The 24,801-nt window shown below is 48.7% G+C and overlaps 1 protein-coding gene across 1 annotated transcript in view; it reads left to right on the plus strand.

The window, feature by feature from the left end:
* Positions 1–569: 569 nt before the first annotated feature.
* abhd16a (abhydrolase domain containing 16A, phospholipase) overlaps positions 570–24,801 on the plus strand; it is a 45,641-nt gene continuing 21,409 nt past the window's right edge. Inside the window, exons 1-10 of the mRNA XM_055631970.1 lie at positions 570–842; positions 4,154–4,220; positions 6,332–6,418; positions 10,909–10,994; positions 14,198–14,271; positions 16,350–16,466; positions 21,085–21,199; positions 22,463–22,564; positions 23,482–23,545; positions 24,459–24,508. Coding sequence (XP_055487945.1) covers positions 738–842; positions 4,154–4,220; positions 6,332–6,418; positions 10,909–10,994; positions 14,198–14,271; positions 16,350–16,466; positions 21,085–21,199; positions 22,463–22,564; positions 23,482–23,545; positions 24,459–24,508 — 867 coding nt within the window. The 5' untranslated portion in view covers positions 570–737. The remainder of the gene's footprint in view (positions 843–4,153; positions 4,221–6,331; positions 6,419–10,908; positions 10,995–14,197; positions 14,272–16,349; positions 16,467–21,084; positions 21,200–22,462; positions 22,565–23,481; positions 23,546–24,458; positions 24,509–24,801) is intronic.

The following is a 24,801-nucleotide window of genomic DNA, read 5'->3' on the forward strand; positions in this document are numbered from 1 at the left end:
TGTGAGTTTGTAGAATTCTCTGCCTCAGAGGCAGTTTCTCTGGATGCTTCCAAGAGAGTTAGATAGAGCTCTTAAAGATAACAGAGTCAAGGGATATGGGGAGAAGGCAAGAACGGGGTACTGATTGTGGATGATCAGCCATGATCACAATGAAAGGTGGCGCTGGCTCGAAGGGCCTAATGGCCTACTATAACCATATAATAACCATATAACAATTACAGCACGGAAACAGGCCATCTCGACTCTTCTAGTCCGTGCCGAACACGTATTCTCCCCTAGTCCCATATACCTGCGCTCAGACCATAACCCTTCATTCCTTTCTCGTCCATATACTCCTACACCTATTTTCTATGTTTCTTTGTGTGTAGGGTAGTGTTAATGTGCGGGGATCGCTGGTTAGTGCGGTTTCGGTGGGCTGAAGGGCCTGTTTCCACGCTGTATCCCTAAACTAAAGTAGACTAAACTAAACAAGTATCGATCCTCTCCTCTGCTCATCAGTCAATGAAAGTAAGCATGCAGGTACAACAGGCAGTGAAGAAAGCGAATGGCATGCTGGCCATCATAACAAGAGAAGTTGAGTATAAGAGGTCCTTCTGCAGTTGTACGGGGCCCTAGTGAGACCACACCTGGAGTATTGTGTGCAGTTTGGTCCCCTAATTTGAGGAAGGACATTCTTGCTATTGAGGGAGTGCAGCGTAGGTTTACAAGGTTAATTCCCGGGATGGCGGGACTGTCATATGCTGTGTATATGTCCGTGTTTTGAAATCCGTTCTTTAACCTGCAGGGATTCTACTACCAGCCAAGGATTCGTGGAGAAACATTCTGACAGCATCCTCGGATGGGTAAGCATTTCTTCCTTTTTTTGAAGAAGGGTCTCGACCCGAATCGTCGCCTATTCCTTCGCTCTGTAGATGCTGCCTCACCCGCTGAGTTTCTCCAGCATTTTTGTCCACCTATGATTCTTTTACTATTCGGTGGCGATCGGTGGTCGGCACGGACTCGGTGGGCCGAAGGGTCAAGTCAAGTCAAGTTTATTCGTCACATACACATACGAGATGTGCAGTGAAATGAAAAGTGGCAATGCTCGCGGATTGTGCAAAAAAAAACAAACAAAACAGAATGGAACAGAATCACATATTCACATATTACATATTTGTGGGTGGGAAAAAAAAAGAAAAAACAGCAATTTTAAAAAGACATCACACAACTCATCATGCAACGGTGAAAGCAATAGGTGTCCTAAACTTTCTGAGGTCAACTTTCATCATTGGTCAACTTCTGTCAAGGAGAAGCTATACTTCACCCTCGTTAGACCTCATTTGGACTACGCAGTTGCAGCATGGGACCCATACACAAATAAAAACATTTCTTCCATCGAACGTGTCCAAAGACAGGCAGCTCGATTTGTTACTAACACCTATGAGAGAGAAGCGAGTGTCACCAAACTTCTGAATTCTCTGGTCGGGGTGGAAGGAACCCTCTCCAAGACAGACACACGTGAAGCTCACCGTTTGACCTGTTTTTACAAAATGTTAAATGGTCAGCTCGACATAGACTACAAGACCTACACCAAACCCAAACCAATTAGGAGCAGACGAGGGCATTCGATCCAATTTGTGATCCCAGCTACAAAGACAGATGTGTACAGCAATTCGTTCTTCCCCCGCACAATTAAAGCATGGAATAATCTCCACCCAACTATAGTTACCCAACCAGATGCAACTACATTTAAAGTAGCTCTTTCTTCCCAATAACCCTTTCTGGCTTAAGCCCTCCCTTCACCACCTCCAGTTTAAATTCCATTTGGAATATTTTGGAGGGCCAAGAAACCAAGAACAGTAGAGTGGTTCAGTAGAGTTAGTCCCTGGGGAGGTAGGAGTTTACAGTCCTAATGGCCTCTGGGAAGAAACTCCTTCTCAACCTCTCCGTTCTCATAGCATGGCAACGGAGGCGTTTGCCTGACCGTAGCAGCTGGAACAGTCCATTGCTGGGGTGGAAGGGGTCTCCCAGGATCTTGTTGGCTCTGGAGTTGCACCTCCTGTTGTATAGTTCCTGTAGGGGGGGGCGAGTGTAGTTCCCATAGTGCGTTCGGCCAAACGCACTACTCTCTGCAGTGCCTGCTTGTCCTGGGCAGAGTTGTTCCCAAACCAGATTGGGATGTTCCCGGACAAGATGCTTTCTACAGCCACTGAGTAGAAGCACTGGAGGATCCTCAGAAACACTCTGAATTTCCTCAGCTGCCTGAGGTGGTAAAGGCGCTGCCTTGCCTTACTCACCAGTGTGGCAATGTGTGATGTCTATGTCAGATCCTCTGTGATGTGGACTCCTAGGTATTTAAAGTAGCTCACCCTATCCACAGTCGTCCCGTTTATCCCCAGTGGCATGTACGTCCGTTTCCAGGCTGTGTCTCTAAACGAAAAAATGTTGTTTATCGACTAGAAGCGCTGGCTGTACGTAACATGGAACAAAGTCTTGAAAGCCCCTTGCTGTTGGAACGCTATCATAAATCCCTAGGCATTCTTGTTATTCAGGGATAATCCCCGCTGGGCCAGCTAAGTGTTTTTTTTTTTTAGGTTTACGTGACTTCAACAAATGGTGTGCAAAACCAAGCGAGAGATCAGACAGCTCAGTAGTTACCCTAATTTGGGCAAATGGCCTTATGTTGGCCTTTATAACAAGAGGAGTTGAGTATAGGAGCAAAGAGGTCCTTCTGCAGTTGTACAGGGCCCTAGTGAGACCACACCTGGAGTATTGTGTGCAGTTTTGGTCCCCTAATTTGAGGAAGGACATTCTTGCTATTGAGGGAGTGCAGTGTAGGTTTACAAGGTTAATTCCCGGGATGGCGGGACTGTCATATGCTGAGAGCATGGAGTGGCTGGGCTTGTGTACTCTGGAATTTAGAAGGATGAGAGGGGATCTTATTGAAACATATAAGATTATTAAGGATTTGGGCACGCTAGAGGCAGGAAACATCTTCCCTATGTTGGGGGAGTCCAGAACCAGGGGCCACACACACAGTTTAAGAATAAGGGGTAAGCCATTTAGAACAGAGACGAGGAAATGCTTTTTCTCACAGAGAGTTGTGAGTCTGTGGAATTCTCTGCCTTGGAGGGCGGTGGAGGCCGGTTCTCTGGATACTTTCGAGAGAGAGCTAGATACGGCTCTTAAAGATGGTGGAGTCAGTGGATATGGGGAGAAGGCAGGAACAGGGTACTGATTGTGGATGATCAGCCATGATCACATTGAATGGCAGTGCTAGCCTACTCCTGCACCTATTGTCTATTGTTGAGGGGGGGGGGGGGGGGTACCTCATTGAAACGTACAGAATAGTGAAAGGCCTGGATAGAGTGGATGTGGAGAGGATGTTTCCACTGGTGGGGGAGTCTAGGACCAGAGGATACAGCCTCAGGATTAAAGGGCGCTATTTGAGCAAGGAGGTGAGGATAAGGTTCTTTAGTCAGAGGGTGGTGAATCTGTGGAACTCATTGCTGTGGAGGCCAAGTCGGTGGATATTCTTGATCAGAACGGGTGTCTGGAGTCGTGGGGAGAGGGCGGGGAAATGGGATGGGGGAAGCAGAGATCAGCCATTATCGAATGACGGAGTGGACTCGATGGGCCGACTTGCCTACTTCTGCACCTGTATCTTGTGAACTTGCGAAGGCTTCTGCGCCCATTGCCGTGTTTGACCTGCTGGTTTGGTTCGGCAACTTGAGCGCTCTGGAGCGAAAAAGACTACAAAAAGTTGTGACCACTGCCCAGTCCATCATCGGCTCTGACCTCCCCACCGTCGAAGGGATCTATCGCAGTCGCTGCCTCAAAAAGTCAGCCAACATCATCAGACCCACACTCATCATCCGCTGCCATCAGCCAGAAGGTACAGGAGCCTGAAAACTAACGTCCAGGTTCAGGAACAGCTTCTACTCTCCAGTCATCAGGCTATTAAACACAGCAACGAATAAGCTCTGAGCTCTCAATTGCAAAATACTATTATTATTTATTATTTGCACTATATTTGTTATTTGTTGAACTTTTTCTTTTTTTGCCGTTGTATACAATGTTTACATGTTCACTTTATCTGTTGTGCTGCAGCAAGTAGGAATTTCAGTGTCCTGTCCGGGATATATGACAATAAAACACTTTTGACTCTTGGCAGGCGTACGTCCTCTGGTCTGTATCGTACTACACATCGCCTCTGCTGCTGCTGTATTTCTACAGGAAAGGTAAGATAGACGCTGCCTGTTTGACTGCGGTGTTGTTTTTCCCAACTCCGGCTGAGGCAGCAAAAGTCCCGACCGACTCTCGCGGGGGGGGAAATCCCGACCTGGAGGTACTATTTGATAATGTAGATATCAGGGCGGGCATAATGGTGCAGCGGTAGAGTTGCTGCCTCACAGCGCCGGAGACCCGGGTTCGATTCCGACTACGGCTGCTGTCCACGCGGAGTTTGCATGATCTCCCCGTGACCCCCCTGGGTTTTCGCCGAGATTTAAAAAAAAAAAATATTTTTCAATAGGTGCAGGAGTAGGCCATTCTGCCCTTCGAGCCAGCACCGCCATTCAATGTGATCATCCCCAATCAGTACCCCGTTCCTGCCTTCTCCCCATATCCCCTGACTCCGCTATCTTTAAGAGCCCCATCTCGCTCTCTCTTGAAAGTATCCAAAGAACCGGCCTCCACCGCCCTCTGAGGCAGAGAATTCCACAGACTCACAACTCTCTGTGTGAAAAAGTGTTTCCTCATCTCTGTTCTAAATGGCTTACCCCTTATTCTTAAACTGTGTGGCCCCTGGTCCTGGACTCCCCCAACATCGGGAACATGTTTCCTGCCTCTAGCATGTCCAAACCCTTAACAATCTTATATGTTTCAATAAGATTCCCCGTCCGTGCTGTCTGTACGGAGTTTGCACGTTCTCCGTGACCCGCCTAGGTTTCCTCCGAGATCTTCGGTTTCCTCCCACGCTCCAAAGACGTACAGGTTTGTAGGTTAATTGGCTTGGTAAATGTAAAAAATGTCACTAGTTTGTGTAGGATAGTGTTAGTGTGCGGGGATTGCTGGTCGGTGCGGACTCGGTGGGCCGAAGTTTCCACGCTGTATCTCTAAACTAAACCAAACCCACTAATAACTCCTTTTTTTTTACAAACCATACACTTCCTTATCTACATCAATGTACCTACCACTCCCCTGACATCAGTCCGAAAAAGAGTCTCAGATTCAGATTCAGATTCAATTTTAATTGTCATTGTCAGTGTACAGTACAGAGCCAACAAAATGCATTTAGGATCTCCCTGGAAGAGCGACATAGCAAATGATTTGAATAAATAATAATAAGTGTCCGGGGGGGGTGGTGATTGGCAGTCACCGAGGTACGTTGTTGAGTAGAGTCACAGCCGCCAGGAAGAAGCTGTTCCTCGACCTGCTGGTTCGGCAACGGAGAGACCTGTAGCGCCTCCCGGATGGTAGGAGGCGGAACTATCGACCCGAAACGTCACCCATTCCTTCTCTCCAGAGATGCTGCCTGTCCCGCTGAGTTACTCCAGCACTTTGTGTCAAAGGCTAAACCCGGCATCTGCAGTTCCTTCCAACACTTATGCACTTAATCATAATCATACTTTATTAGCCAAGTATGTTTTACAACATCCGAGGAATATTATTTGCCGTACAGTCATACCAATAAAAAGCAACAGAACACACAAAATACATTTTAACATAAACATCCACCACAGTGACTCCTCCACTCTTTTTGTGTACCTAAGATTATTAAGGGTTTGGAAACGCTAGAGGCATGAAACATGTTCCCGATGTTGGGGGAGTCCAGAACCAGGGGCCACACACAGTTTAAGAATAAGGGGTAAGCCATTTAGAACAGAGATGAGAAAAATCTTTTTCACCCAGAGAGTTGTGAGTCTGGAATTCTCTGCGTCAGAGGGCGGTGGAGGCCGATTCTCTGGATACTTTTGAGAGCGAGTTTGATAGGGCTCTTAAAGATAGCGGAGTCAGGGGATATGGGGAGAAGGCAGGAACGGGGTACTGATCGGGGATGATCAGCCATGATCACATTGAATGGCGGTGCTGGCTCGAAGGGCCAAATGGCCTACTCCTGCACCTATTGTCTATTGTCTATTATTGAACCTTCTGCGTCATTTGGAGCTTCCCGACGTCGGTCTCTACCGGAGCTCTTCGATATTGAAATCTGCAGGCCGCGGTTGGAGTGTCGATCCCGGGCAAGGGATCGCAGGCTCTGATAGTAAGTCCGTGTCCCCGCGGTGGGACTCAAAGTTATGATGTACTGTAGTTGTTCCGGTAGATTCATGTGATTTGACTTTTTTTTTAGGTTATATTGTTATGTCGAAGATCATCCCAGCCACTCCGTACGCAAGCGCGTTTCTCTTGTTCCTAACTGGTGTGGCGTGTCTCAGAGGTAAGAAATGTCGGGCAGATTGCTCACCCCTGAAACCACTTCCATCTTGGTGACACCCCCTCACACCTCTTCTTGTTCCTTGTTTCATTTCCCATGTCCACCCAAACTGACCTTCTTAGTGCCCCCCCTTTGGTCATGGCTGAATGGGTGCTATTCCCTATATGGTACCCACACGTGGCGTCGAAGGATGAGAAGCTGAAACAAAGAAGTCAAAGCCAAATAGCTGAATGGAAACAAAGGTGAAAAGCCAACAAACCGAACCAGCAGGGCGCTTAAAAGCAAACTCACCGAATGGCCGCTCTGCCGAAATGCCACCTTGGCTGGGTGAGTGGGCAAATGTTTGGCAGATGCAGTATAATGTGGATAAATGTGAGGTTACCCATTTTGGTGGCAAAAACAGGAAAGCAGACTATTATCTAAATGGTGGCCGACTAGGAAAAGGGGAGATGCAGCGAGACCTGGGTGTCATGGTACACCAGTCATTGAAAGTAGGCATTCAGGTGCAGCAGGCAGTGAAGAAAGCGAATGGTATGTTAGCTTTCGTAGCAAAAGGATTTGAGTACAGGAGCAGGGAGGTTCTACTGCAGTTGTACAGGGTCTTGGTGAGACCACACCTGTAGTATTGCGTACAGTTTTGGTCTCCAAATCTGAGGAAGGACATTATTGCCATAGAGGGAGGAGAGAGAAGGTTCACCAGACTGATTCCTGGGATGTCAGGACTGTCTTATGAAGAAAGACTGGATAGACTTGGTTTATTCTCTCTACACCAGTGGTTCTCAAATGGGGGTACGCGTACCCCTGGGGGTACGTGAAGGCACTCCAGGGGGTACGTGAGATTTTAAAATATAGGGCTACATATACAGGGCCGGCCTTAGGATGTGCGGGGCCCAATTGGGAACAATTTTGGTGAACCCCAGGTTCCCAGCCAAGGTGTGTCAGCCCAGTTATTTAGTATATATTATGAAATTGTACACTAGGTGCTATGGATTCTACACTGTGTGAATCTCTCCTGCTCCCTCCCGTTTGACTGTCAGTAGCTCCGCGGCTTCCAACCTTTACCGTAGCTGCTAATTACCATTAAACTGCATTATGTGATTGGACACAATGCCCTTGGAGACAGCGGCTGATTGGACGGGAGGAGACCTATTTGTTGATTGGACGGGTATTTTAAGGCAAGCTGGTTGGTGATTGGATGCAACCCCCTTAGAGACAGCGTTTGATTGGCCGCCAAATAACATGGTCAAATCTGTAGGAAAACAAAAATCGCTGGTCGGTGCGAACTCAGTAACTATCTGGTTGTTTCTCCAAACTAAACAGTATAACATACAGGTACATTCATTTAAAATTAAAGTCAGTGATGATTTCACATGATTTCTTACTGTGTAAAGCTCAATATCTGACCAATTTCTGTTTAACACGTTTGGTCTGCCGTGAGCATTTTTCTCTCCCAAAACAGTTCATATCTAGCAAACCGATGATAAATATTTTTATTTTTTATTTTTAGCAATTTCTGCATTTATTTAAAATTAAGTTAATGATTTCTTTTTGAGCACAGATCTTTACTATGATCCCAAAAGAGGACACTTTATGTTGATAATTATTTTTATGTGCGCAAATCTTTATTTATAATTATGTTAATTATTTCTTTCTTTTTTTTAAGTTATATCTTTTTATTTCCAAGTAGTTCAAGACAGAACACTACAAATGGTTCATTTTATAGTTTTAAATGGTTATATGGTCACTGTTTTCACTACATTAGTTTGAATCACTACATTTTAGCGATGAGAAATATTTGCAATAAATTTAGTCATGGATTATTAACATTTAAAATGTTCGAAAAACTTTTTTTTCAAATGTTTGAATTTTGAATGCGTTTATCAGTTCCAAAGTTTAATAAATCAGACACTGATGGCATAGTGCTCTGTTTTAAGTCTTTTTTCAACCAAAAATGCTTTGCGCTGGTTAGGGGGTACTTGGCTGAAAAAATATTTCACAGGGGGTACATCACTGAAAAAAGGTTGAGAACCACTGCTCTAGAATTTAGGAGATTGAGAGGGGATCTTATAGAAACTTATAAAATTCTTAAGGGGTTGGACAGGCTAGATGCAGGAAGATTGCTTCTGATGTTGGGGAAGTCCAGGACAAGGGGTCACAGCTTAAGGATAAGGGGGAAATCCTTTAAAACCGAGATGAGAAGAACTTTTTTTTCACACAGAGAGTGGTGAATCTCTGGAACTCTCTGCCACAGAGGATAGTTGAGGCCAGTTCATTGGCTATATTTAAGAGGGAGTTAGATGTGGCCCTTGTGGCTGAGGGGATCAGAGGGTATGGAGAGAAGGCAGGGATAGGATACTGAGTTGGATGATCAGCCATGATCATATTGAATGGCGGTGCAGGCTCGAAGGGCCGAAAGGCCTACTCCTGCGCCTAATTTCTATGTTTCTAACCGAAAGACTGTGTCACCTACAAGCCGATTAACCGAATGCCGCTGCCGAAAAGTCAAATAACGGACATGACGTCACTGGGCGGGGGGCGGGGCTTGTCTGTGATTGTTCCAGACCCCCCCGCGTCCATCACATCACTGGCCAGTGGAGACGGGAGGGTGGGGGTCATTTTCCCACACAAGCCATTATTTGACTTTTCCGCACAGCGGCATTCGGTGAGTTGGCTTGTAGGCGAGGTGGCGTTTCGACAGAGCGGCCATTCGGTGAGTTTGCTAAGGCGACGCAGCCTTTCAGTCAGTTGGCTTTTCGGCATCCCGCCCTTTCAGTTTGTTGGCGTTTCGACTTTGTTTCCATTCGGCTATTTGGCTTCCACTTCTTTGCTTCGGCTTCTCGTCCTTCGACGCCACCTCCGCACACGTCCCTATATGGAGGACGCCTGTGCGTGACCTGGTTTAATGTGGGGAGACTGGTGCACAGACAGACAGACACCCCACGGTCCTTGACAGATCTGGGTCGGGATCCAGTGGCATGGAGTCCAAGACGACCGGAGACCCTTTTCTGCCGCAGCCTTCATCCGCCTTCCCAGCCGTTGTGACTGTGACGCTCCACTAAGGTCAGCCATCGTCCTCCGCCTGTTTCACCGTTGAGGTCTTGGTTGGATTGCTCTATGTCAGAGACCTCCCCCTCAACCTTACCGCCATGGGTGGCCCTACCAAGAGCATCGATAGCTCCAGACGGCATCGCTCTCAGGATCTCAGGTCCACACAAGCCTCTCCACCACCACAAGGTGACAATCCAGTACACTGGCCACGAGCATCGATTTTGACGTGAATTTGAATTGATTTGAATACTTTATGTTCGCTTGATGTGTACAAAATCATGAGAGGAATAGATCGGGTAGATGCATTGTGTTCTGTTCTGGGTGCCATGTTATAGGAAAGATGTTGTCAAGCTGGAAAGGGTACAGAGAAAGGATGTTGCCAGGACTAGAGGGTGTGAGCTACAGGGAGAGGTTGAGCAGACTGGGTCTCTATTCCATGGAGCGCAGGAGAATGACGGGAGATCTTATAGGGGTGTACAAAATCATGAGAGGAATAGATCGGGTAGTCTTTTACCCAGAGTAGGGGAATCGAGGACCAGAGGACACAGGTTCAAGGTGAAGGGGAAAAGATTTAATAGTAATCTGAGTTCGCAATAACCAACCTGATCTCCCGGTGGCTCAGCACTTCAACTCCCCCTCCCATTCCCAATCCGACCTTTCTGTCCTGGGCCTCCTGCAACCTCATCTACTGTACCCGCTGTTCCAGGTGTTGACTTCTCTACATCGGCGAGACCAAGCGCAGGCTCGGCGATCGTTTTGCTGAACACCTCCGCTCAGTCCGTCTTAACCTGCCCGATCTCCCGGTGGCCCAGCACTTCAACTCCCCCTCCCATTCCCAATCCGACCTTTCAGTCCTCGGCCTCCACCATGGCCAGAGTGAGTCCCACCGCAAATTGGAGGAGCAGCACCTCATATTTCACTTGGGCAGTTTACACCCCAGCGGTATGAACATTGACTTCTCCAATTTCAGGTAGTCCCTGCTTTCTCCCTCCTTCCCCTCCCCTTCCCGGCTCTCCCACAGCCTACTGTCTCTGCTTCTTTCTTTCTTTTTACCACCCCCCCTCCCTCTCCCGACATCAGTGTGAAGAAGGGTCTCGACCCGAAATGTCACCTATTCCTTCTGCTCTATAGATACTGCCTCACCCGCTGAGTTTCTCCAGCATTTTTGTCTACCGAGGAATCCGAGGGGTAACTTTTTCACACAGAGAGCGGTGGAACAGGCTGCCAGAGGAGGTAGTTGAGGTTGGCCCGAAGGGCCGGAAAATGAGCAAGTGGACCTCTGCCTCATGTGGAAAGGACTGTCGAGGTCCCTGGATGGAGTGGGGGGGGGGGGGGGTAGAGAGACGGGTTCTGGAAGCTTGGATAGTACCGCAGAGGAACAGGCCCTTCAGCCCACAATGTCGGTGTTTACCGCTCCTAATGGTGGTTGTTTCCCTGCTCCCCAGGAATGAGCCGATGGTCGAATCCGGAGTACGTGGAATTCATCACAATCTTGGCCGAGACCAAGAAGCACAACACTGAGGAGAACAAGGTAAGGCAGGCACTAAACCTCAAAGCTGCAGGTGACTTACAAAGCTTCCAGTTCACAGTTCATTGGATCTGACTCGGGGCAATAAGCCAGCCTCGTCTCCGGCATATTTTGTGTTTCTTGAAAGGGCCTGTCCCGCTTGCCGATTTTTTTCAGGCGACTGCCGGCGTCATTATCGGGGTCACCAAAAGATCGTGAACATTTCGAAATCCAGCGGCGACAAATAAAATGGCGCGACACTCGAACACGCCGCAACTTTCTCGGCAACCTGTTACGTCGGTCAATGATGCCGGCAGTCGCCGGAAAAATCACCAAGTGGGACAGGCCTTTTAGTTCAAAGTCAAGTCAATTTTATTTGTCACATGCACCCGAAGGTGCAGTGATATGAATTTGCCAGCAGCGATACACTTAAAAAGAACACACAATACACAATAGAATTTAACACAAACATACACCACAACATTCTTCACTGTGGTGGAAGGCAACAAAGTTCAGACAGTCCTCCTCCTTTGTTCACCCGTGGTCGGGGTCATGAATCCTCCGTAGTTGCCGCTACGGATGGCCGGATGTACAGGCCCTCTCGTCGGGATGATCCAAACTCCGACGTCGGGACGGTCGAACACACTCCGAGTGCTTTCCTACCGGAGACCGCGACTTCAGGATGTTATAGGCCGGCGGTCGGAGCTCTTCTCTGGCGATGCCCGATGAGGGATTGCAGGCTCCGGATGGTAAGTCCAAGCCGCGACCGCTGTTGGAAGCTCCGCAGACCGCGGCTTCAGGATGTTATAGAGATACAACGCGGAAACAGTCCCTTCGGCTCACCGAGTCCACACCGTCCAGCGATCCCCGCACACCAACATTACCACACACGCGCGCACGCACGCACGCACGCACGCTCACGGGACAATTTTTACATTTACACCAAGCCAATTAACCTGCAAATCTGTACATCTTTGGAGTGCGGGAGGAAACCGAAGAGCTCTGAAAAAACTCACGGGGAGAGCGTGTAAACTCCGTACAGACACCCGTGGTCAGGATCGAAATCGGGTCTCTGGCGCTGTGAGGCAGCAACTCTACCGCTGCGCCACCATGCCGTCTGAATCTGTCCTATCCATGTACCCGTCCAAATGTGATCCAGTTCCTTGCTACTTTCTACAAGGAACTGTAGATGCTGGTCTATAACAAACTAAGCCACACAGTGCCCGAGTAACTCAGCGGGTCAGGCAGCATCTATGGAGAACGCGGGCAGTTTTGGTTTAGTTTGTTGTCACGTGCGCTCAGGTACAGGGAAAAGCATTTGTCTCGTGCTGACCAGTCAGCAGAAAGACTACACGCGATTACAATCGAGCCGTTTAATTTACAGTGTGTAAGATACATGATTAGGGAACAAAGTTAAGGACCTGTCCCACTATGCGAGTTTACCCAAGAGCTCTCCCGAGTTTAAAAAAAAATCAAACTCGTGGTAAGTACGTAGAATGTAAGTAGCGGGTATGTCGGAGCTCGGGACGTCTCTTAGCGGCTCGTAACGCTAACGGCAGGTACTCGGGATACGCGGTAAGGTCATGACGTTTTTCCGACATGTTGAAAAATGTCCACGAGAGCCCCGAGTACCTACGAGCGGCCATTACCGTAATTCTCCGAGTTCGTATAAGGGGAAACTCGGGAGAACTCTTGAATTACCTCGTACAGTGGGACAGGCCTTTAAGAAATGTTGCTGTAGGAGTAGAGATTTGAGAGAGAGGAGCGATTGTAATATGCGATTGTAGATCTGTTTCTGTGGCTGGTACGTGAATAGGTTGGCCACCATTTTGCAAGCATTGGGTTAGGATCCTTCTTACAGTCATGGAGTGATACAGCGTGGAAACAGGCCCAACTTGCCCACACCGGCAACATGTCCCAGCTACACTAGTCCCTCATGCCTGCGTTTGATCCATATACCTCCAAACCTGTCCCATCCATGTACCTGTCCAACTGTTTCTTAAACATTGGGATAGTCCCAGCCTCAACTACCTCCTTTGGCAACTCGTTCCATACACCCTTTGTGTGAAAAAAGTTACCCCTTCAGATCAGATTCCTATTAAATCTTTTCCCCTTCACCGTAAACCTATGTTCTCCGGTAAATAGACAATTGACAATAGGTGCAGGAATAGGCCATTTGGCCCTTCGAGCCATTCACTGTGATCACGGTTGATTATGCACCTCTATAAGATCACCCCTCATTAGACAATAGGTGCAGAGGTAGGCCATTCGCCCCTTTGAGCCAGCACCGCCATTCACTGCGATCATGGCTGATCATCCCCAATCAGTGCCCCGTTCCTGCCTTCTCCCCATATCCCCTGACTCCGCTATCTTTAAGAGCCGTATCTAGCTCTCTCTTGAAAGTATCCAGATAATCGGCCTCCACCAGGCAGTGAATTCCACAGACTCACAACTCTCTGTGAGGAAAAATGTTTCCTCGTCTCCGTTCTAAATGGCTTACTCCTTATTCTTAAACTGGCCCCTGGTTCTGGACTCCCCCCAACATCGGGAAGATGTTTCCTGCCTCTAGCGTGTCCAAACCCTTAATAATCTTATATGTTTCAATAAGATATCCTCTCATCCTTCTAAGCTCCAGTGTATACAAGCCCAGCCGCTCCATTCTCTCAGCATATGACAGTCTCGCCATCTCTTGTAGGAATTAACCTTGCAGACAGTCTTGAGTTTTAAGGTGAGATTGAAAAATTTGAAAGGGGACCTAATGGGTAATTTTTCCTTCAGAGGGCGATAGATGATAGACAATGGGTGCAGGAGTAGGCCATTCGGCCCTTCGAGCCATTCAATGTGATCATGGCTGATCATCCCCACTCACGAATGATGTGCATTTGGGACAAAATGCCATAAGAGCTCCGTACAGGGAACTCCACCTTCAGTTCTAGATGAAGCTTTGACGTCCGATAAACTGTCTCAGCAGCCTTGTCAAGGATCCGCAGGGAGTTGAACGGCACAGATCAGGGCAACTCTATTCCTTCTCTCCAGAGATGTTGCCTGTCCTGCTGAGTTACTCCAGCTGTGGCCCCTGGTTCTGGACTCCCCCAACATCGGGAACGTGTTTCCTGCCTCTAGCGTGTCCAAACCCTTAATAATCTGATCTGTTTATCGTATCATGGTCCTCGATTCCCCCACTCTGCGCGAGTTTTTCAGACGCGTTCTTTTGTTCTTGATTGCAGAGGAGGCTAGCTTCCTATAGCTTTGACTTCGACCACTGGCCAATGGACTTCAGCTGGAGTGAGGTGACGAGTCTGTAAGTAGTTGCTCTGCTGCTAGTGTGGGCCAGCACATCAATAGACAACAGGTGCAGGAGAGGCCATTCGGCCCTTCCAGCCAGCACCACCATTCAATGTGATCATGGCTGATCATCCCCAATCAGTACCCCGTTCCTGCCTTCTCCCCATATCCCCTGCCTCTGCTATCTTTAAGAGCCCTATCTAGCTCTCTCTTGAAAGTATCTAGAGAACCGACCTCCACCGCCGAGGCAGAGAATTCCACAGACTCACAACTCTCTGTGAGAAAAAGTGTTTCCTCGTCTCTGTTCTAAATGGCTTACTCCTTATTCTTAAACTGTGTGGCCACTGGTTCTGGACTCCCCCAACATCGGGAACATGTTTCCTGCCTCTAGCGTGTCCAAACCCTTAATAATCTTATATGTTTCAATAAGATACCCTCTCATCCTTCTAAACGCAGTGTACAAGCCCAGCTGCTCCATTCTCTCAGCATATGACAGTCCCGCCATCCCGGGAATTAACCTGGTGAACCTACGCTGCACTCCCTCAATAGCAAGAATGTCCTTCACGATAGTGGTCGAGGATTACACAACAAGGCTGAGAGAGATGGATTCTTCATTAGTACGGGTGTCTTAGTTTAGTTTAGAGATACAGCGTGGAAACAGGCCCTTCGGCCCACCGAGTCCGTGCCGACCAGCGATCCCCGCACATTAACACTACCCTACACACACTAGGGACAATTTTTACATTTGCACCAAGCCAATTAACCTACAAACCTGCACTCCTTTGGAGTGTGGGAGGAAACCGAAGATCTCGGAGAAAACCCAAGCAGGTCACGGGGAGAACGTACAAACTCCGTGGTCGGGATCGAACCGGGTCTCCGGCGCTGCATTCGCTGTAAAGCAACAACCTACCGTGACTGCCCTGTCAAGAGGTTGTGGGGGGACAGCAGGAGAGGGAGAGATAGGTCAGCCTGGATTGAATGGCGGAGCAGACTCGATTGGGCCGAATGGCCTAATTCTGCTCCTATCCCTTATGACCCAGGGATACCAGAGGGGAAGTTTAGTTCTAAGGAGGAACTGCGGACGCTGGTTACACCGAAGATACACACAAAATGCTGGAGTGACTCAGCGGGACATGCAGCATCTCCGGAGAGAAGGAATAATGGACCCATTCCTCCTCCCCAGAGATGCTGCCTGGCCCGCTGAGTTACTCCAGCATTTTGTGTCTTATCTATAGTGGTTTAAGTTTAGATCAGAGATATGAGACAGGTATGTGTAAGAAAGAACTGCAGATGCTGGTTTATTGCGTACAGTTTTGGTCTCCTAATTTGAGGAAGGACATCCTTGTGATTGAGGCAGTGCAGCGTTGGTTCACGAGATTGATCACTGGGATGGCGGGACTGTCATATGAGGAAAGATTGAAAAGACTGGGCTTGTATTCACTGGAGTTTAGAAGGATGAGGGGGGATCATATAGAAACATATACATTTATGAAAGGACTGGACAAGCTAGATGCAGGAAAAATGTTCCCAATGTTGGGCGAGTCCAGAACCAGGGGCCACAGTCTTAGAATAAAGGGGAGGCCATTTAAGACGGAGGTGAGAAAAAACTTTTTCACCCAGAGAGTTGTGAATTTGTGAAATTCTCTGCCACAGAGGGCAGTGGAGGCCAAGTCACTGGATGGATTTAAGAGAGAGTTAGATAGAGCTCTAGGGGCTAATGGAATCAAGGGATATGGGGAGAAGGCAGGCGCGGGTTATTGATTGGGGACGATCAGCCATGATCACAATGAATGGCGGTGCTGGCTCAAAGGGCCGAATGGCCTCCTCCTGCACCTATTTTCTATGTTTCTAAGTCGAAGGTAGACACAAAATACTGTAGTGGGTGAGGCAGCATCTCTGGAGAGAAGGAATGGGCGATGTTTCGGATCCCTTATTCAGACAGTGAGACAAGATAGGTGCATGGATAGGACAGGTTTGGAGGGATATGGGCCAAATCTGGAGGCAGGTTGGTCTAGTGTAGCTGGGGCAGGTTGGGCAGCTTGGGCGGAAGGGCCCGTTTCCACACTTTGTGACTCCCGTCTCTCTCTGTTTCAGGAAGGGCGGGAACGTGCCGAATGGTGGAGTTCCTCTCCTGAAGCCGGAGCTCAAGTACAGAGGGGCAGGGGACGGCTTTGTGTGTAACATCCTGAGGTTGCCCTGCCAGTTTGTCAGGTAAGCGAGCCCTCGGTCTTGGGATATTGTCAGAAACATCGAGAGAGAACAAAATAGGTGCAGGAGTCGGCCATTCGGCCCTTCGAGCCAGCACCAAAGTGAGCGGGTAAGATCATCTCTGGCCACAAACTCTTTGAATCACTTCCCTCTGGAAGGCGACTCCGGACTGTCAAAGCTGCCACAGCCAGACATAAAAACAGCTTTTTTCCACGAGTAGTAGCTCTACTCAATAACCAAAAATCTGTAGCCTCCCTTTGCTCTGGTATTTTATTTCATTCACATGTTTAATCGATAATATATTATTATTAATGTTTAATGTTTTATGTGTCATTCCTAACTGTCAATGTATGTCATGTTGTCAAAATTGCTGGAGAAACTCAGCGGGTGAGGCAGCATCGATGGAGCGAAGGTAGAGGCGACGTTTCGGGCCGAGACCCTTCTTCAGACTGATGTGGGGGTGGGGGAAGAAGAAAAGAAGAGGTGGAGACAGTGGGCTGAGGGAGAGCTGGGAAGGGGAGGGGAAGGAGGGAGAAAGCAGGGACTACCTGAAATTGGAGAAGTCAATGTTCATACCGCTGGGGTGTAAACTGCCCAAGCGAAATATGAGGTGCTGCTCCTCCAATTTGCGCTGGGACTCACTCTGGCCATGGAGGAGTGTATGTCATGTCGTCACTTGCGGGCGGAGCACCAAGGCAAATTCCTTGTATGTGAAAAAACGTGGCCAATTAACATCATTCATTTATTATATGGTCATGGCTGATCATCCAGAATCAGTACCCCATTCCTGCCTTCCTCCCATATCCTTTGATTCCGTTAGCCCTCAGAGCTAAACCTAACTCTCTTTTGAGTTCCAGTTTACCTGAGCCTCCATGTTACACTCTTGACCCCCGCACCACATAGCTTGATTTGAATTGTGTTCATTGATTGTGTTGGAAGGAACTGCAGATGCTGGTTTAAACCAAAGATAGACACAAAAATCTGGAGTAACCCAGCAGGACAGGCAGCATCTCTGGAGAGAAGGGATGGGTGTTGAAAAGGAATCAGAAGAAGGGTCTTGATCCGAATCGTCACCCTATACACGCTGGTTCAATTGTCATAGAAACAGAAAGTAGGTGCAGGAGGAGGCCATTCGGCCCTTCAAGCCAGCACCACCATTATGATCATGGCTGATCATCTAAAATCAGTACCCCGTTCCTGCTTTCTCCTCACATCCCTTGATTCTGTTAGCCCTAAGAGCTAAATCTAACTCTCTTGAAAACGTCCAGTGAATCGGCCTCCACTGCCTTTTGTGGCAGAGAATTCCACAGATTCACAACTCTCTGGGTGAAAAAGTATTTCCTCATCTCAGTCCTAAATGGTCGATCCCTTTTTCTTAAACTGCGACCCCTGGTTCTGGACTCCCCCCAACCTCGGGAACATTTTTCCTGCATCGAGCCCTGTCCTATCCCTTAAGACATCACCCATTCCTTCTCTCGGGAGATGCTGTCTGCCCCGCTGAGTTACTCCAGTATTTTGTCACAGAGTCATGGAGTGATGCAGTGTGGAAACAGGCACTGCGGCCCAACTTGCGCAAACCGGCCAACATGTCCCAGCTACACTACAGAGCTGCCATGTAGTACGGATTTTCCGTATTTGGTACGGATATGCGATAAGAATACGGATATATGGATTTGCTTTGTAAAATATGGATTTTTATTTAAATCGGCCCGCCTTCCTGTTTCATCTTCCTGCTTAAAAATGCAAGGATATAAAAAGCCATACTGTAACTCTAAAAATTATAGCAGATTAAATCTATTAGTATTTTAAATTTCAAGGTATGGATGATTATTTTTGTAATCTTTGATCTGCCTGTCATAGAAACATAGAAAATAGGTGCAGGAGGAGGCCATTCGGCCCTTCGAGCCAGCACCGCCATTCATTGAGATCATGGCTGATCGTCCTCAATCAGTACCCCGTGCCTGCCTTCTCCCCATATCCCTTAATTCTACCAGCCCCTAGAGCTCTATCTAACTCTCTCTTAAATCCATCCAGTGATTTGGCCTCCACTGCCCTCTGTGGCAGGGAATTCCACAAATTCACAACTCTCTGGGTGAAAAAGTTTTTTCTCACCTCAGTCTTAAATGGCCTCCCCTTTATTCTAAGACTGTGTGTGGCCCCCCTGGTTCTGGACTCGCCCAACAGTGGGACCATTTTTCCTGCATCTAGCTTGTCCGTACCTTTTTATAACTGTCCTGCTACAGTTTCAAACACTGCTGTCAGTTCAGCACTACGGGTTCTAATGATAGCGCTACCAGCTGGAGCGCTGTTGCCTTTACACATAGCGGTTCGGGCACAGTGCTATTGGTCTCAGACTGTTTGGGGAGGGAGAGGGAGGGAGGGAATAAGAGGGAGGGAGAAAAAAAGGAAGAGAGGGAGGGGGATGGAGGGAGGGAGAGGGAGGCTTCCAAAATGGCTTCTACATCATCGTGTGCTAAAAGCAGGAAGGAGCCGTTCAAACAGCAGTATACAAAGAGATGGCAATGAGTGCACTGTCAAGTAAGGTGCGTAGAAGACATGTCAATTGGTAGCAAAGTTATGCATCGTTGTACTCTTAGATGGGTATGAACGCACATAAAAACATTTTTTTCAGCACAATGGCACCCCGTACAAATACTGATTTCCTCAGCAAAATACTGATTACTAGAATACTGAAATGCTCTGACAAAACTTGGCAGCTCTGACACTAGTCTCACCTGCCTGGGCTTGGTCCATATCCCTCCAAACCTGTCCTATCCATGTACCTGTCTAACTGTTTCTCAAACGTTGGGATAGTCCCAGCCTCAACTACCTCCCCTGTCAGCTCGTTCCATACACCCACCGCCCTTTGCGTGTCTATCTATGGTGGTTTAGTTTAGTTTAGTTCAGAGATACTGAACAGGTACATGGATAGTACACAAAAAAGCTGGAGAAACTCAGCGGGTGCAGCAGCATCTATGGAGCGAAGGAAATAGGCAACGTTTCATTGGATTTGTTCCAATCATTGGACAAAGTCAGCATGGATTTACGAAAGGTAAATCATGTCTGACGAATCTTATAGAATTTTTCGAGAATGTAACTAGTAGCGTGGATAGGGGAGAACCAGTGGATGTGGTGTATTTGGACTTCCAGAAGGCTTTCGACAAGGTCCCACATAAGAGATTAGTATACAAACTTAAAGCACAAGGCATTGGGGGTTCAGTATTGATGTGGATAGAGAACTGGCTGGCAAACAGGAAGCAAAGAGTAGGAGTAACGGGTCCTTTTCACAATGGCAGGCAGTGACTAGTGGGGTACCGCAAGGCTCAGTGCTGGGACCCCAGCTATTTACAATATATATTAATGATCTGGATGAGGGAATTGAAGGCAATATCTCCAAGTTTGCGGATGACACTAAGCTGGGGGGCAGTGTTAGCTGTGAGGAGGATGCTAGGAGACTGCAAGGTGACTTGGATAGGCTGGGTGAGTGGGCAAATGTTTGGCAGATGCAGTATAATGTGGATAAATGTGAGATTATCCATTTTGGTGGCAAAAACGGGAAAGCAGACTATTATCTAAATGGTGGCCGATTGGGAAAGGGGGAGATGCAGCGAGACCTGGGTGTCATGGTACACCAGTCATTGAAGGTAGGCATGCAGGTGCAGCAGGCAGTAAAGAAAGCGAATGGTATGTTAGCTTTCATTGCAAAAGGATTTGAGTATAGGAGCAGGGAGGTTCTACTGCAGTTGTACAGGGTCTTGGTGAGACCACACCTGGAGTATTGCGTACAGTTTTGGTCTCCAAATCTGAGGAAGGACATTATTGCCATACAGGGAGTGCAGAGACGATTCACCAGACTGATTCCTGGGATGTCAGGACTGTCTTATGAAGAAAGACTGGATAGACTTGGTTTATACTCTCTAGAATTTAGAAGATTGAGAGGGGATCTTATAGAAACTTACAAAATTCTTAAGGGGTTGGACAGGCTAGATGCAGGAAGATTGTTCCCGATGTTAGGGAAGTCCAGGACAAGGGGTCACAGCTTAAGGATAAGGGGGAAATCCTTTAAAACCGAGATGAGAAGAACTTTTTTCACACAGAGAGTGGTGAATCTCTGGAACTCTCTGCCACAGAGGGTAGTTGAGGCCAGTTCATTGGCTATATTTAAGAGGGAGTTAGATGTGGCCCTTGTGGCTAAGGGGATCAGGGGGTATGGAGAGAAGGCAGGTACGGGATACTGAGTTTGGATGATCAGCCATGATCATATTGAATGGCGGTGCAGGCTCGAAGGGCCGAATGGCCTACTCCTGCACCTAATTTCTATTTTCTATGTTTCGGGCCGAAACCCGTACATGGATAGGACAGGTTAGGTGGGAATATGGGCCAGAACGCGGGGCAGGTGGGACTGGTGTAGCTGAGCCGGTGCGGGCAGGTTGGACTGACGTAGCTGGGACATGTTGGCCGGTGCGGGCAGGTTGGGCCGAAGGGCCTGTTTCCACGCCGTATCATTCTACGACTCTATACAGCACAGAAGCAGGCCCTTCAGCCCACCGAATCATCACCAGCCAGTGATCCCCGAACACAATCACACTGTGGGTTAACTGCGTGCCTGTTTTCTCTGCAGCTACCTGATTGCCAAGTCGTTTGGCCGGCGAATGTTATACCCAGGCTCAGTGTCCCTGCTGCAGAAAGCCATCATGCCCATGCTGATCCAAGGCCAGACTCGACTGATGGAAGAGGTGAGACCTGTTCGCTCCTCAGCGCTCCATTATAGATGAGGCTCTCACACGGGTTTCGCTAAACAAACCTAATCAATGCCCTTATTACCTGTTGATTGGGTCAATCGTCCCATTAGTCAAACACCCTGGGGATCATTCGGTCTATGGGTCACAACTAGAGTTTAGTTTAGTTTGGAGATACAGCGCGGAAACAGGCCCCTTGGCCCACTGAGTCCGCGCCGACCCGCACACTAACGCCATCCTACACACACTCGGGACAATTTACATTTATGCCAAGCCAATTAACAATAGACAATAGGTGCAGGAGTGGGTCATTCGGCCCTTCGAGCCAGCACCGCCATTCAATATGATCATGGCTGATCGTCCCCAATCAGTAACCCGTTCCTGTCTTCTCCCCATATCCCCTATCTTCAACAGCCCAATCTAGCTCTCTTGAAAGGATCCAGAGAACTCCACCGCCCTCTGAGCCTGAGAATTCCACAGACTCGCAACTCTCTGTGTGAAAAAGTGTTTCCTCATCTCCGGTCTAAATGGTTTACCCCTTATTGCTAAACTGTGGCTCCTGGTTCTGGACTCCCCCAACATCGGGAACATGTTTCCTGCCTCTAGCGTGTCCAAACCCTTAATAATCTTATATGTTTCAAAAACAATCCCTCTCATCCTTCGAACCCGCGTCTCCGGCGCTGCATGCGCTGTAAGGCAGCGACTTGAGTTTATGCAGTCACGGTGGCGCAGCGGTAGAGTTGCTGCCTTACAGCGCATGCAGTGCCGGAGACCCAGATTCGATCCTGACTACGGGCGCTGTCTGTACGGAGTTTTACGTTCTCCCTGTGACCCGTGTGGTTTGCTCCGAGATCTTTGGTTTTCTCCGACGCTCTTATGACGTGCAGGTTTGTAGGTTAACTGGCTTGGTATGAGTGTAAAACTTATCCCTAGTGGGTTAATGTGTGCGGGGATCGTTGGTCGGCGCGGACTTGGCGGGCCGAAGGGCCCTGTATCTCTAAACTAAACTCAACTAAACTCTACAAGTGCCAGTTCTGATCTGTTCTGTACCTTTACAAAGCTCTAATTTCCATCCTGTATCTTTTACCACCGGTTCACACCAGCTTTATGTTATTCCACAAGTGTGTATGAGGGGTGGTGTTAGTTCGCAGAGTTCGTTGGTCGGCGCTGACTCGGCGGGCCAAAGGGCCTATTTCTGCACTGTGTCTCTGAAGTAAACTGAACTGATTGAGCGGCGTGGCGTGACGTTTGTCTTTACAGTACCAGGGTAAGCGAGCCAAGCTGATCTCCTGCGATGGCAACCATATCGACACCGTGTTTGTGGACCGCCGGGCGGCAGGGACGGAGAACGGCAAGAAGCTGGTAAGCATTCACACCCGCATCTATGGACGCCCTGTGCGTTACCACTGGGTGGTTCCCGTAATGGTCGCCGGGTGATGCCTGTAATGGCCGCCGGGTGGTGCCTGTAATGGGTGCCGGATGTCGCCTGTAATGGCCTCCAAGTGGTGCCCGCAATGGCCGCCTCACCAGCAGTCTGTCTTGCCCCTTCTCTGTTTTTATTGTTTTAAGTACGTCTTGAATGTTTGTTTTAGTGTCTCTTATGTTTTATGTGCGGGGTGGGGGGGGGATCGGGGGAAACTTTTTTGCAGACACTTACCTGGACGGAGATGCGATTTTTCTCCGTATCGCATCTCCCCCCCCCCCCCCCCTCTGTGGCCTAACATCGTGGAGCGGTGCGGCCTGACGACCAACCCGGAGCTTCAAGCCATGGGCGCGGCGCCTGGGAATCATCTGCCGAGGAGCGTCAGTGTTGGAGCTCCGACCGCGGAGCATGTGGACTTTAACACCGTGAAGCCCGCCCGCGGTAAGAAGAATCCGACTCGGGAGCCTCATGCCGCGCGGAGCATGCCGATCCGTCTCCACGCCGGCTTTTCCAGCATCCCGACGAGAGAGGTTGAACTACGGACCATCTGCAGTGGCGACTGCAGACGGTTCAAGGCCCGTCTTAACAAAGGAGGAAGTTGATTGAACTTTATTACCTTCCAACACAATGAGGAATGTGGATTCCACTGTGGTGGATGTTTATGTTAAATTTTATTTTATGTGGTTGTGTGTCTTGTTGCTTTTCACTTACCTTGGCTGTATGGCAACTCTAAAGAGAGATCGCCACCGTGATTCCCCTGCGATTGAGAGGAAAGAGGGTGGGTTTTATGAACAGATTTCGTCGAAAATCTTCCAGGCCACCCCTTGGTAACAAGCGTGCTTTTTTCCAACCGCAGGTGATCTGCTGCGAGGGGAACGCAGGATTCTACGAGGTTGGCTGCGTCAGCACTCCACTGGAAGGTAGGGGAAATTTCCGGCGCCCGTCTCTGCATGCTGTGGTGAGGAGGGCGAATTCAGTGCGAGCATTTCTATCAAGAGGAGTGCGTCTCTGGAGAGAAGGAATGGGTGACCCCCCCCCCCCCCGTTGTCACGCCTGTCAAAATGGCGATCTGAAAATGGCGGTTGGGCCCAACAACCCTCCACCAACTGCGCACGCGCAGATAGCGGGCCTGGCAACCCTCCCCCAGCATTATACAATCAGATGGACAATAGGTGCAGGAGGAGGCCATTTGGCCCTTCGAGCCAGCACCGCCATTCAATGTGATCATGGCTGATCATCCCCAATCAGTACCCCATTCCTGCCTTCTCCCCATATCCCCTGACTCCGCTATCTTTAAGAGCCCTATCTAGCTCTCTCTTGAAAGCATCCAGAGAACTGGCCTCCACCACCGCCCTCTGAGGCAGAGAATTCCACAGACTCACAACTCTCTGTGAGAAAAAGTGTTTCCTCGTCTCCGTTCTAAATGGCTTACCCCTTATTCTTGAACTGTGTGTGGCCCCTGGTTCTGGACTCCCCCAACATCTGGAACATGTTTCCTGCCTCTAGTGTGTCCAAACCTTAATAATTTTATATGTTTCAATGAGATGCCCTCTCATCCTTCTAAACTCCAGAGTGTACAAGCCCATATATATAATAATAATAATATATAATATAAAATTATATTCAAATTGTCCCTGGTGTGCGTGTGTGCGCAGGATAGTGTTAGTGTGCGGGGATCGCTGGTCGGCGTGGGGATCAGTGGGCAGAAGGGCCTGTTTCTTCTCTGTGTTTCTAAACTAAACTCGGCTAAAGAGCTGGCAGGGTGAGGATATAACGGCGTGTGTGATGTGGGTCCGTGGGCGTTACTGATCACTCTGTTCTCCGTGTTTGCAGCTGGCTATTCCGTGCTGGGATGGAATCACCCCGGCTTTGCCGGCAGCACCGTGAGTAGCGTGGCCGTGAGGGGTTGTTGTGAGCGTGTGCGTGAGTGAGCGAGTTTGTGAGTGAGTGAGCGTGTGTGTGTGTGTGTGTGTGTGTGAGTGAGTGTGAGTGAGTGTGAGTGAGCGTGAGTGAGTGTGAGTGAGTGAGTGAGCGCGTGTGTGAGTGAGCGCGTGTGTGAGTGAGCGCGTGTGTGAGTGAGCGCGTGTGTGAGTGAGCGCGTGTGTGAGTGAGCGCGTGAGTGAGTGAGCGCGTGTGTGAGTGAGCGCGTGTGTGAGTGAGCGTGTGAGTGAGTGAG

This window comes from Leucoraja erinacea, unplaced genomic scaffold (genome assembly GCF_028641065.1).
Source record: "Leucoraja erinacea ecotype New England unplaced genomic scaffold, Leri_hhj_1 Leri_984S, whole genome shotgun sequence".
Taxonomy (NCBI): domain Eukaryota; kingdom Metazoa; phylum Chordata; class Chondrichthyes; order Rajiformes; family Rajidae; genus Leucoraja; species Leucoraja erinaceus.